This window comes from Bactrocera oleae, chromosome X, assembly GCF_042242935.1.
Source record: "Bactrocera oleae isolate idBacOlea1 chromosome X, idBacOlea1, whole genome shotgun sequence".
NCBI classification, from domain to species: Eukaryota; Metazoa; Arthropoda; class Insecta; order Diptera; family Tephritidae; genus Bactrocera; species Bactrocera oleae.
The window spans coordinates 24,215,175-24,227,964 of NC_091541.1; the positions used below are offsets into that span (position 1 = coordinate 24,215,175).

Below are 12,790 nucleotides of genomic sequence, written 5' to 3' on the forward strand. Positions count from 1 at the left end.
AGGCTTTGATTACTTTCTAAAGTTGAGGTACGTGACTTTTCTTAAATCTTCTTAACGATAACGGGTCAAAGTCGAAATAATGAAGTTTTTCTGCCCTTTCGGATCGCTGCCCAATTTCGGCGATTTCTTCTGAAAAATACTGTGAACTGTTGAAACGTTTCAATACGACATCTTAATTTTGACATCTCCTGAAACGTTTTTCTTTCTTTTCGACATGCATTTTGGTTGAAGTTTTGAAATTCGGTACTATCAACATTAACACATCCCGTAAAAAAATGAAATTAAAGTGTCGTCAAAGTTCAAATTTTTTACGGTACTACGGATTTCAACTCTGTGCCAGTAGGGTTGACTAGCTGCTGGGGTTTCAACTGCTACCAAGAAGTTGTAGTTGAACATTATAGTCTTTAGGAAAAATATTAATAGACAATAGGAAAACAGGTAAAAAAAAACTATTTATTTATAATTTAGTCAGTTGTTTTGTTGAGATCGTTGTTAAAAAAATTAAAAAACACGTTATTAAAGCACTTCACACTAAAAAGTGAAAAATAATTCTAATAACCGACCGAAAATTGTATTCTGCGAAAAGTGTGGTTTGCTTAAGACAAGTCTTTTTCTGTCAATATTACTGTCAGTTTATATTAAGAATTTTTTTTTCACTTTTTTGTTTGAAATTCTTTAAAAGCGTATTTTTAGTTTCTTTTTTTAACTATATTTATTCTTTCTTCGAATGTAGTTTCTTTTGTGTTTCTTCCGATATCTATCATAATTTAGGGTATTTTTCTCAAAGAAAGACAAAATGACTGGATGCTTCTAAATTTTTGTTCAGACAACATAAATTGCTACTGACGGCTTAGAAAGAAAGCAATAATAACTGGCCTTTGAAAAGCCTACTACGATATAAACTAAATTTCCGAATACTTTTTTGGTGTTGGTTTGAACAAGTTTATAGTAAAAGTAGTTTAAATTCATGTTTTTGTTCAAAACAATTATTGTTTTATATTTTGAGTCACAGTTAAAACCTTTCGGATTCTTTTTACTATCAAAATATAATTTTCGAATACTTTTGTGAGGCACTGTACCATATATATTTTATATCACTCTATATTAGTTTAGAAGGAACCGTTAGGTAAATAAAACTATAATACTCTGTACAACACGTTGCGAGAATATAAAGAGACAATTTTATAGCATCGGTTTTTTTCTTATTTTAGATGAAGTTACTATATTGCAACCAGAAAGGCATCAAAGCAGACACTTACGTAACCAAGCCATAACAGCTTGTGGTACTACCGATTACGACGGACTACAGCAGCTGTGCCAGAAAAATTCATATTTTAAGATTACAATAGAACTTCCAGCTTCTTTAATATATATGTGATGCGAAAATTAAGGATAGCTCATAAAAGTAAAACCAACAATATTATCATTTAATTTCCTGTTGAAGCAATAGATATTAAAATGACTTCGGAAGACCTTTTGCAACCAGGTCATGTGGTCAAAGAACGATGGAAAGTATGTCATCTTATTAATACATAATTTTTTTTTTATTTCAAGATCCTTTGTCATAGGTTGTGCGAAAAATAGGTGGTGGGGGGTTTGGAGAAATTTATGAAGGGCAAGACTTGATAACTCGTGAACAAGTTGCGCTAAAAGTAGAATCAGCACGTCAGCCAAAACAAGTTCTAAAAATGGAAGTAGCCGTTCTAAAGAAGTTGCAAGGCAAAGAGCATGTTTGCCGCTTTATAGGTTGTGGACGAAATGACCGTTTTAATTATGTTGTTATGCAACTACAAGGAAAAAATCTTGCTGAACTACGACGAGCGCAACCTCGTGGAGCATTTTCATTGAGTACAACCTTACGACTTGGACTGCAGATATTAAAAGCTATTGAATCCATACATTCAGTAGGATTTTTACACCGTGATATTAAACCTGTAAGTACACTTATTTTTTTTTTTAAATTTATTCGATCAAAATATATTACTCTTGAAGAATATCTCGTATATCTAATTGTTGAATCCGAGATTGTGTATATCAGATCGAAACGTAGTCTGTCATAATATATACATATAAGTTTATTCATATTATAGTATTCCCCGCTTAATTGATCCTCGGTTAAATTATTTTCCCGCTTATTTAAACCACTTGATCGGTTGAAAATATATTGCGTACAAAATACGTGCTAATTTTCCCGCTTAATCGAACCCGGTTAATTGATTTTTCCGCATAACTGGCTAAAAATATGTGTTATTCAAAAAAAATATACCTTTAATTTCTTCCGGTCAATTGTTCAACAAACTTTCGTTAAAAAAAGCATCTAATATTGCCGCACATACATACATATTCCGCAGCATTTGTTATAAACAGCGGTTGTTCTCTCTGCAAAGCAATTTAAAATATATGTTTATTGGTAAAGATTTATTGGATAATGCTGATGTTGAGGAGCAAAACAAAGATTTAAAATGTTAGTTTATGAAGTCTGTACTTTTTTTTTTTGTAAATTGTTCAATCAAGGCATCCTCCAAATCAGTTCTCGAAGTTTTAAAATACATAAAAGAAAACTAACTTCAAACATATTTTTATTCAGATACCAAGTTTTTGTGTGAATTAGGGAATATAGAATCGCATGTTATTTTACCTTGATTGAACAATTTACAAAAAAAAAGTACAGACTTCCAAAGCCTTCGTTAGTTCTCGAAGTTTAAAAATACATAAGAGAAAACTTACTCTAAACATATTTTTATTCAGATAACAAGTTTTTGTGTGAATTTGGGAATATAGAATCGCATGTTATTTTACCTTGATTGAAAAATTTACAAAAAAAACGTACAGACTTCATAAACTAACATTTTAAAAATGTAAACAACGTTCTCTAAATATGTGAGAATTTTATTTTTGTACCTTAAGTTTATTTTATTTTTTATAACAATGATCTCTAAATATACAAATGCACTGTCTTGTTTTCGTTCCTTACATTTATCCTGTTTAAAGTTAAAAATATTATTTAAATATCATTTAGTTTTTAATAAATACTCAAAGTGCACATATGATTTTTTTTTAATAATTGATTAGGGTATCCAATTAAGCGGGTTTCCTGTAGTTGAACGAATTGTTCAATTAAATGAATATCGGTTACCATAATTGATTCCCCGGTTAATTGAACCAAAAATTGTGCAATCTTTGAAGTGCAATTATCCGGGGGATACTGTATTACAATAGTTTGCGTAAATTGCTGATGAAAACGTATGTAGTAAGAAAAGCATTTTCATCCCTAGAACCGCAGTCTGTGTAATTCTTTGATATCAAAAGCAACTTTTAAGAAATACATATTTTTATACTCTGAACAGAGTACGTTTGCCCGGAAGATTTTAACACCCAAAAGGAAGCATAGCAGACGCAATAAAATGTATACAAATTATTTTTTGTGGTTTTCGACCAAATTATGTATTATGGTTTTCAACTCAATCTGTCAAAAAAAGAAAATGTCAAACTTCAACTGTTTTTGGTATTACGGTTTTCAATCCTGTCCAGTGGGGTTGATTAGAGAATCAAAACATTTCAACTGCTAACAAGCAGTTGTTGTTAAACATTAATGAATTTATGTTGGATAGTTAGAATGCTCTTGTTGATTGACGAATTTTGGCGATGTTGCTAACATTCAATTTTCAGATGCACTAGATTAAATTATATTAATTTCAGTAAATCTTATATAGCTACACAATAGGTATTTGACGTAAATTTATAATTCTTCTTCTTAGAATGTTAAAGAAAATATGATCATTCAAAACATGTGAAAAGTTTTTACGTTTCGTTAATCAACTTGTTTTTATTATCTTCGCTATGATTTTTATATAAGTTTTATCGAAGATTACTCTTGCGTATCTTTTTCCCATTAATTAGAACTGTAGTACCAATATATTTAATTTGTTGCTAAGTTTTTTGCTGCGCCTAAAGAAACCTTTTTAGTTCTCAACATTTTATTTATATTACACATTTGTAGAGTCTTTTCTTGAGCTGCAACTAACATTTTCCTACGAATTTCTAAACTTTCTCTTGAGCTTTCATGAAACGCATCAATTGGCTTAATCATGGAATGGATACTACAATTGTACGTTCATATATTATATTTACGCGTTGGTTGTAATACCAATTCAATAATATAATCAAGTTGCTGCTGAGTTGCTATGAAAAACTGTTTAATGGAAAATTATCTCTGAGCTTTTTCACTATCGGAAACGATAGTTTTAGTGTTTTTGAATGCAAAGTTTCTAAAAGTGCATTTCTAATAGCGACCAGAGATCTGGATGCAATAGTCTTTACGATAGCAAATTTAGTTAATTTGTCTACACAGGTTAGGAATTAAATGTTTGGAACTTATAAATATATCATATAAGGTTCAGATGGTTTACGTTGGTACTTATTTTCTAAACATATCTTGCGGTTTTTAATCATTATTTTAAGTGAATTTTTCCTGTTTGAAAAATGGTATTCGCGAGAAATTTGCGGAAAGTTTTCATTTAACTCTCGATGGGCCCGATTGTGCTCTGTTGCTATTGTTTCCATTGTCATTCTTATCGATTAAAGCTATGACGAGGAGTTCAGTGTGCATTAACTAACGCTAGAAAAAGCTAATAATATTGAATTTTGTATTTCACACAATGTGGGAAGATTACAATATATTCCGGTGGTGACATTAGAGTTAGTAGCGAACTTTAAACACTGAATGAGATCTTGAACTGTGATTGTGTGCCTAATCATTTATTGAAAAATAATCTTTGTAATTTTACTGCATGAGCCTGATCTAGATAGCAATAGCTGATTTTTAAACTGATTTATTGTATTCCTGACCGGTTTAATTACTTTACTTTATGATACCTCACTGTGCATCGTTTCTACAGATGCGGCCTCATTTAAATTGTAAGAGAACTGTCTTGAAAGTGCATCTGCTAGTTTATTTTCGCTTGCGGGCTTATTATAAAACTTAGGTGAAAATTTTTTTAATATGCGTACGCCATCTTTTTATTTTGCTGTTTGTATTCTAATAATTTCGAGTAATGTGGAATGGATATCGCAAATATTAGCGGCTGGTGAGCAGTTAAAATTCTGATATCCTGGTTTGCGTATTAATAATGCACACACTATCGCAAGTAATTCACGTTCATTTACGTCACTCGCCGAAAGTGTTCGCGATTGTGTGCATAATCAATTATTAAAAAACAATCTTTGTACTTTATTTGCTGAGCCTGATCTAGACAGCAATAGTTTAATTTTAAACTGATTTACGGAAATCCTGACTGTCTTAAAGTAGCAGACTCTATTTTCGCTTCCGGGCTTATAATAAAAAAAATCCTCAAAGAACGCCCGAGTTAAAATCGTTTACACGATATGCGTCTTAAAAAATATACTTTTGAGCTGCATTGAAATGTATACTCTTTATTGATATTCTTAAGACCAACTTGTTACATAGATCTTACTGCTAATTATACCAACTAGTATGTTTACTTAATACTACTTTATAGTTTGTTTATATATAGCATATTGTTTGTTTGTTTAGATACATTCGTTTGTTCTAAGATAAGGTTGTTTTGATGTATTTTGTTTTGCTACATTCTGTTTATTCAGAGATAAGGTTGTTTTGATGATTGTTTGTTTAGGATATTTTGGTGATATAATGTAATAAGTAATACGTTCCTTAGCTTGCGTCATCTTTACTGTTTAAATTCTAATAATATTATGTAATGTAAAAATTTTGATATCGTGTATTCCGAATTTATAATGACAAAGTGTTTGCAATGCTCACACTATGGGAAGTAATGGGTGACCCTTTGTGACAAAACTGGGTCCAATGTCTTCGACGGGGCATCGGTTGTGAGTTCAAACGGTTGATTATAATCAGGATATTGTAGTTAAACCTGTTCAGATGCCAATATGTGCTTGATCTTTTCAAAGGCGCATTGTGCTTCTTCGTCAAGATTGATTTTTTTCAGTTTCGAAGTTTTTGTACTTTTCCGTTTTCATCGAGAAGAAAACGAGTTAGAAGTTTGACTATTAGGGGATAATATTTCACAAAACGTCAAGAATAGAGGGACAGACCATGGAATGAACGCATAGTTTATGGGGGTCATGATATCATGGACCTTATCTACACAAGTTCTTATGCCTTTTTCGGAAATAAAGAACCCTAAAATTTGTACATCAGTTTTGAAAAATTTTAACTGACACTGGTGTTCCAGCATTTCCGAGCTTTGCAATATGTGCTCGATGTGCTTCAAATGAGTTTCTTTATTTGGGAATAAATGATAATGATGTCGACATAAACATGACAAAATTTCCCTATAACTTTGCGGAGTACATCGTCGATAGTTCTTTGAAATATACTGTTTTTGACTCACCCGCACGTTAAGGTATGGTGGAAGCTTGATTTTAGTCTAAGGATGTAAACAATTTTAAACTTCCTAGGTTAGATACAACGTGAAGCTTTATATCTAAATTGGATTACGGATACGGGCCTGAAATCTAGTATGTATGGCAAAGCTCTATCTGGATCAGCCAAGGCATTACCATTTTTAAAAAATTTAACTGCCTCTGAATCTTCTTCTATCTAATTAGGTTTACAAGGTCAATTGAAATAAAACGTAATTTATCTTTACCCTTTCGATTAAATAAATAGCCTCCCACAGTGTCAATTTTCGCATCAATTTGTTTTAAAAAGTCGTACCCTATTATACTGTCAAACGTGCTTAGGTTTAATAACAAGTTAAACGTAAACGTATTTTCTAAAATGTTAATTTGGTATTTTTTTAATGATATTTTATCTTTACCAATTAGAATGTGAAGGTCCTGAACATTTTTCCCTTAATTGTTATGAACAGCATTAGCGATTTTAGTTTAAATAATTGATTTCTACCTCACAATCTGATATTATGACATCAAATTCATTTATAATCATTCGAAGATAATTGTACTTCTGGCATAAAATTAACCTTCTGTATGTTATACAACGGCAACCAGTCAGATAATAATCGATTATTACTACGTTTGAATGGCAATGGCGGAGTATAATTTGGATTTTGTGATTCTAAGGTTTATTTAGGGTAAAATGCTGCTGTGGAAAAACGGCATTTAAACAAGTAAGGAAGGGCTAAGTTCGGATGTAACCGAACATTTTATACTCTCGCAAAGTCAAATGGTATACTCGTTTGAGATTTCTTTGTGGATTGACTGATATTTTCGGTAGAAGGTCAACTATAGGCACTGGGGTCCACATATTTAGTACTTAGGGGTTTGAACAGTTTTGGTTCGATTTAGACAATTTTTGGCCGCAGGGTGGCATACTTTAATTGCATTATTCACGCAAAGTTTTACCCCGATATAGTCATTGTTACCTGATTTGCATAGTGGAAAGTGAAAGAATCAGATGGCATTGAAAATGGTGTTACATGGGAAGTAAGCGTGATTGTAGTCCGATTTCGCCCATTTTCGCACTATTACATAGAAACATGAATAGAACGATATGCACCGAATTTGGTTGAAATCGGTTGAGCAGATCTCAAGATATGGGTTTTCACCTAAAAGTGGGCTGTGCCACGCCCACTGACTAATTTTGAACGCGGTTCCTATAAAGCCAATTTATACCATCTCAGAGATAAGATTTAATGTCTCTGGCGTGTTTAGTGCTTGATTTATCGCGCTTTTAGTAGTTTTTAACAGTACCGTTATATGGGGAGTGGGCGGAGTTGCCACCCGATTTCAACTATTTTCACAGCGTAAATAGAAACATTTGCTTCTAGTGAATTTTGTTATTGTAGCATTAGCGGTTTAGGAGATATGCACATTAAACCTATTAGAGGCGGGACCACGCCCACTTTTTAAAAAAAGTTTTAACTGCAGATGCCCCTCCCTAATGTGATCCTGTGTACCAAATAACAGTCTTGTATCTTATTGCGGAGCTTAGTTATGGTAAGTTATTTGTTTTTGATTAATGGCGTTTTGTGGGCGTGGCAGTGGTCCGATTACGCCTATCTGCAATACCAACCGTCTCACGGTACCAAGAAACATGTCTACCAAGTTTCATAAAGATATCTCAATTTTTACTCAAGTTAGAGCTTGCACGGACGGACGGACGGACGGACAGACAGTCACCCGGATTTCCACTCGCGTCTTCATCCTGATCATTTATATATATATAACCCTATATCTAACTCGTTTAGTTTTAGGTGATACAAACAACCGTTAGGTGAACAAAACTATCATACTCTGTAGCAACAGGTTGCGAGAGTATAAAAATTATAACGTTGCCTATACAAACTTGAACCATTATCGATTTCCATTGGGGTTTGTATATTTAAATTCTGGTTTTTGGGTCCTGTCGATTGGTATTGGCGCAAAAATAGTCTTGATCGATGAGGCTTATTTGCGATACACAATGCAAAAGCGAACTCATAACGCTTATGACTAGTTTGAGGCTCTTGTGCAACTGCCAGGTCTGATAGAAAATCCTTAGGTCTAGCGGAGAGTAAGATATCACATGGCGGTCTTCGAAGAGCAAATATGAAGACGCGTAATGCATTCTCTCTAGCCCGCTCGTTTAAAGTAGATGCAACCGAAGTTAACGTTTTTTTTTGTTTACAATTTGAAATAACAACCTCTTTACAAAGTACAAAGAATTCAACTTGTATTTTTTTAATTGAAGAATTTAATATCGCTTTGTTTGAGAACGCTGTTGTTTCTCAATTAACTATGTAACATTTTCTAGGATATTGCTCGCAGTATGCAAAAACAGTGTAAAAAAAGGTGTAATTTTTTTGTTTGTTTCATTGTATTTAATTTAAACTTATTTAAAAGAAACTCTTTCTTAGGAAAAGACTACAAGTATATATACCATATGCTTTGCAACAAATGTTAGTCGTTACTGTGAGACCCTAATCGCAAATGCTTTTTTCAGCAGCTAGGTTCGTCAAAACTATACATTTTCGCCAGAAAAAATATTATTCTTCTACATGTTTGTTGAAACCTTATATTTTTAAGTAAATACTAAGGGGGAGAGTAGGTATATCTAATTGGGAAGAATCGCGTTGTTATTAATCGGTATTTAGGATATACATGTGTATTTATAGTTGGCATTTTAATAACTTGCCGGACTTATTGCCTTCGAAGACTTCATAATACATATTCTTTTGCAATGTGCATTATTCTGAATGTGTCTTCGGTTCCATTTTATTTTTCCATAGCGGTACAACATTTACAATTTTGTGAATTACTTTCTGGTAATTAAAGATATTATATAATATCTTAATATTAAATTTTCAAAATAATACACTTTAATATTTTAAAACTCCCAAGTGTCTTTTTTTCATTTGCGGTGGTAATAGGTAATTGAAAAGACTCGTGAACACTAGATGTGAAGTTAAAATATATTGTAACATATTTCTCGATAAATCGTCTACCTTGTAACTCACTCTTGAGTTCGATCACTGGATTGTTAAATTTAATGGCTATACACTTATCTTTATTTCTTATTCCCACAACTTAACACTTATTGCTCATTATTCGAGCTTACAACTTCTTGCTTATGTCTCAATTTCTCTTAACACGGCAACACTCTAATTAGAACTCTGTGTGCTGCACAATGTAGTATGTATATATAAATTATCTATGCAACTAACAATATTTCATTTGTTGCGACGCCTTATCCTAGCTTTTAAATAATACTACATGCATACCCAGAGTTTCATTAGGGAGATCATTTCGATACTAAGTAAAAGAACTTGAGGCGATTTTCTAGTCTGGAGATACGCATTTAAGGAGCTTTTGCTATAAATAGGTAACGAAACCGATTTTCATTATTAATTTTTTTAACAAGATAATTTTATTCATGTTTTAACAAAAAAATGATAGTTGGTACAATAGTGACAGAGACAGAGAGGTTCGCACTAAATTTCAAGTATACAGGTTAGGTAGAAATTGTGAAATCATAACAAACTTTCTGCAAATGTTGTTTCTAGAAACACGTGATTTTTGATTGGAATTTCCAACACTGCTTCCCTTAATATATCTAGGTCAACAAATTATTTATATTTCATGTTTAATTTCCAAAAGAAAAGAAAGTGGAAACCTTGGCGCCATTCTCCAAATTCCCTCATTGAACAGTGTGCAAATTTTTCATTGTCAATGCTGTTTGGTTTTTGTTTAACATGCAATGTTAATGTGATGTTTTAAGAAAAGTTGTTGAAATATTGTTCTATTACTATATAATTTTGTACTAAGGAGAGGCCCTTTCTCACTGTAAATATTCAATTTACCAGGATATATAAAGTTTGGTTGGGATCGAATTTTTTTATTTTATTCGTTTAAGATATGAATTAGTTAAATTTCTGCATATAAATTAGTAACGGTATTTTCAGAGCAACTTTTCTATTGGACGTTTACCTTACAATTGTCGTCGGGTATATATGTTGGATTTTGGGCTTGCTCGTCAGTATACCACAGGAACAGGAGAAGTCCGTTGTCCCCGTGCCGCGGCTGGATTCCGGGGCACTGTACGATATGCATCTATAAATGCGCATCGAAATCGTGAAATGGGACGTCATGATGATTTGTGGTCCTTATTTTACATGTTAGTTGAGTTCGTGAACGGCCAATTACCGTGGCGTAAAATTAAAGATAAGGAGCAAGTAGGCTTTACGAAAGAGAAGTATGATCACCGTATTTTACTAAAACACTTGCCTTCTGATTTAAAACAATTTTTGGAACATATACAATCGCTTGCTTACGCCGATCGCCCCGATTATGCAGTAAGTATTTACAATAATCAAGCTTTCTTAATTTTTATTTAGAAAGAAATGTATTGTTAATACATTTGTATCAATTTACTCTATTAAGTAATTTAAAAACTTGCAAAATTATATGAAATTATGATAATTTAATACGAAATATACGATGGAGTTTTGAGAATCTACTCTAAAAAAAATTATTATATACTTATGCCAAGGTCTAAATTTGTGAGTTTGGTAATTTTAAATAATTATTTTTCGTTTAACAGATGTTGATCGGGTTATTCGAGCGTTGTATGAAACGTCGAGGAGTAAAAGATTCTGATCCTTATGATTGGGAAAAGATAGATACTGTTAATGCAACTACTAGTCAAACAACAAATACTGTTCAAATACTGGGTAAAAACGATTATGCACATGGAAATACTACGCAGATGACAGTTGCTGCATCAAATGTTAGCGGGACTGAATATGTAAGAATTTTGTTTTGTGCTAAAGCATATATGCAATATTTTCAATAAATTTTAGCCACGACACCGTAATGATGTCGACACAGCATTACTTGCTTCAACAGATCCGATAAATGGAAAGGAAAAGGTATTTAAAATTCAAAATTTTCTGCTATTGTTTTTTTAAGACTATCTGTCTAAAGCTTGGATTTTATATTAGGTTGATAAAAATTGCAACGCACCCTTACCACAAATAGACGGTCTTTTGTTGAATATGAGCTCCTGCAATCAGAACACCATCCAGAAGGCAAATCCAGGGCAATCAGCAACTGTAACAGGTTCCGCAAATGTCCATTGCGTTAAAACTGTTGATCAAACTCATGACCAGAAAACACAACCAAAGTTACCATCTCAACCACACTTGAATGCACCTCAAACAGCTTTATTTTTGCCATCAGCACCACCAAATGCGTCTAATTCCACAGGTGTAATAAAACCATCTACAGTTACGGGCTCCAATCGCTCAGATTGTGCTGGTTCAGTTACAGGCTCCACACCTCCATTGATCATTCACAAACAACATCAAAAGCAGCAGTTTATTCAGGGACATTCTCACGTCCAAGCTAGATCAAATTCACCTTCCGCGCAAACTCTACGAAAAAATTATTCATCTCCTATACAGGTGCGTTAAGTTCATCATATTCTAAAAATATTTTTAGTAATAACATGTGCAATGTGGTTGCACCTATCGCCTGATATTGCGTTGGTATTGTAGTTCACACAGATTTTTGTTTGAGTTATTGCTGTATGTTATTTATATTATGATATGCAGATTTTTATATTTTATTTACAAAGAAGTTTAAGGTAAGTAATGAAGGGCTCAGATTGTATGCTGTCAAAATTTCTACAAAACAAAACTGTGTGAGGGCAATAAAATATCAATACAAAACTGAGAAAAGTTGCAAGAATCAAAGGAAAGTAAAATCGACCTTATGGAGGACATGGGAAGTTAAAGTAATTTCCACTCAATCATGTGGTAATAAATTAAGGACTCTCACCTAATTTTATTATTATTGTATACTGTCCGATATATGCGTCGTTCATTGAAATAGTGAACTACCTCCTTGTAATTAAAACTGAAGCAACTCTGGACTTACTTCACTCTTATAGCGGTAATGGTACCAGTATGTTCCTCGATTAAACTATTAGCGACGAAGGATACAGGGGGGCGCACGAATAGTGCTACAAAAAAACACCGTAATCATTTTTTTTGGTGTGAGTAATCGATTAACGTTTTTCTATTTATCAGGTTATTATTTAAGTTTTTTAAAAATGAACGCTCGGGATACCGAAAAAAGGGTTTGGATAGTGCAGCGGTACCATGCTTTGCGCCCCCTCATTTCCGTCCAAAGGGAATTCAGACGGGACTTTGGCGGCACTTCTCCAAATAGATGCACCATTTGATGTTGGTAAACATGTTTGCCGAATATGGAAGTATCGCAAGAAGACCGTACCATCGAGATCGAGCTCGTGTTCAAGAAACAATCGTGATAATTTTTAAATAATAAT

General features: G+C 32.9%; 1 protein-coding gene across 7 annotated transcripts in view; it reads left to right on the top strand.

Moving 5' to 3' along the window:
* The window catches only part of Asator (tau-tubulin kinase asator), a 551,150-nt gene that overhangs the window by 107,319 nt on the left and 431,041 nt on the right, over nucleotides 1–12,790 (top strand). For all 7 annotated transcript variants that reach the window (XM_070112342.1, XM_070112345.1, XM_070112344.1 and 4 more), the window contains 6 exons: nucleotides 1,212–1,512; nucleotides 1,569–1,934; nucleotides 10,404–10,793; nucleotides 11,042–11,245; nucleotides 11,301–11,369; nucleotides 11,442–11,903. In XM_070112342.1, the coding sequence (XP_069968443.1) occupies nucleotides 1,459–1,512; nucleotides 1,569–1,934; nucleotides 10,404–10,793; nucleotides 11,042–11,245; nucleotides 11,301–11,369; nucleotides 11,442–11,903 (1,545 nt within the window). In that variant the 5' untranslated portion in view covers nucleotides 1,212–1,458. The remainder of the gene's footprint in view (nucleotides 1–1,211; nucleotides 1,513–1,568; nucleotides 1,935–10,403; nucleotides 10,794–11,041; nucleotides 11,246–11,300; nucleotides 11,370–11,441; nucleotides 11,904–12,790) is intronic.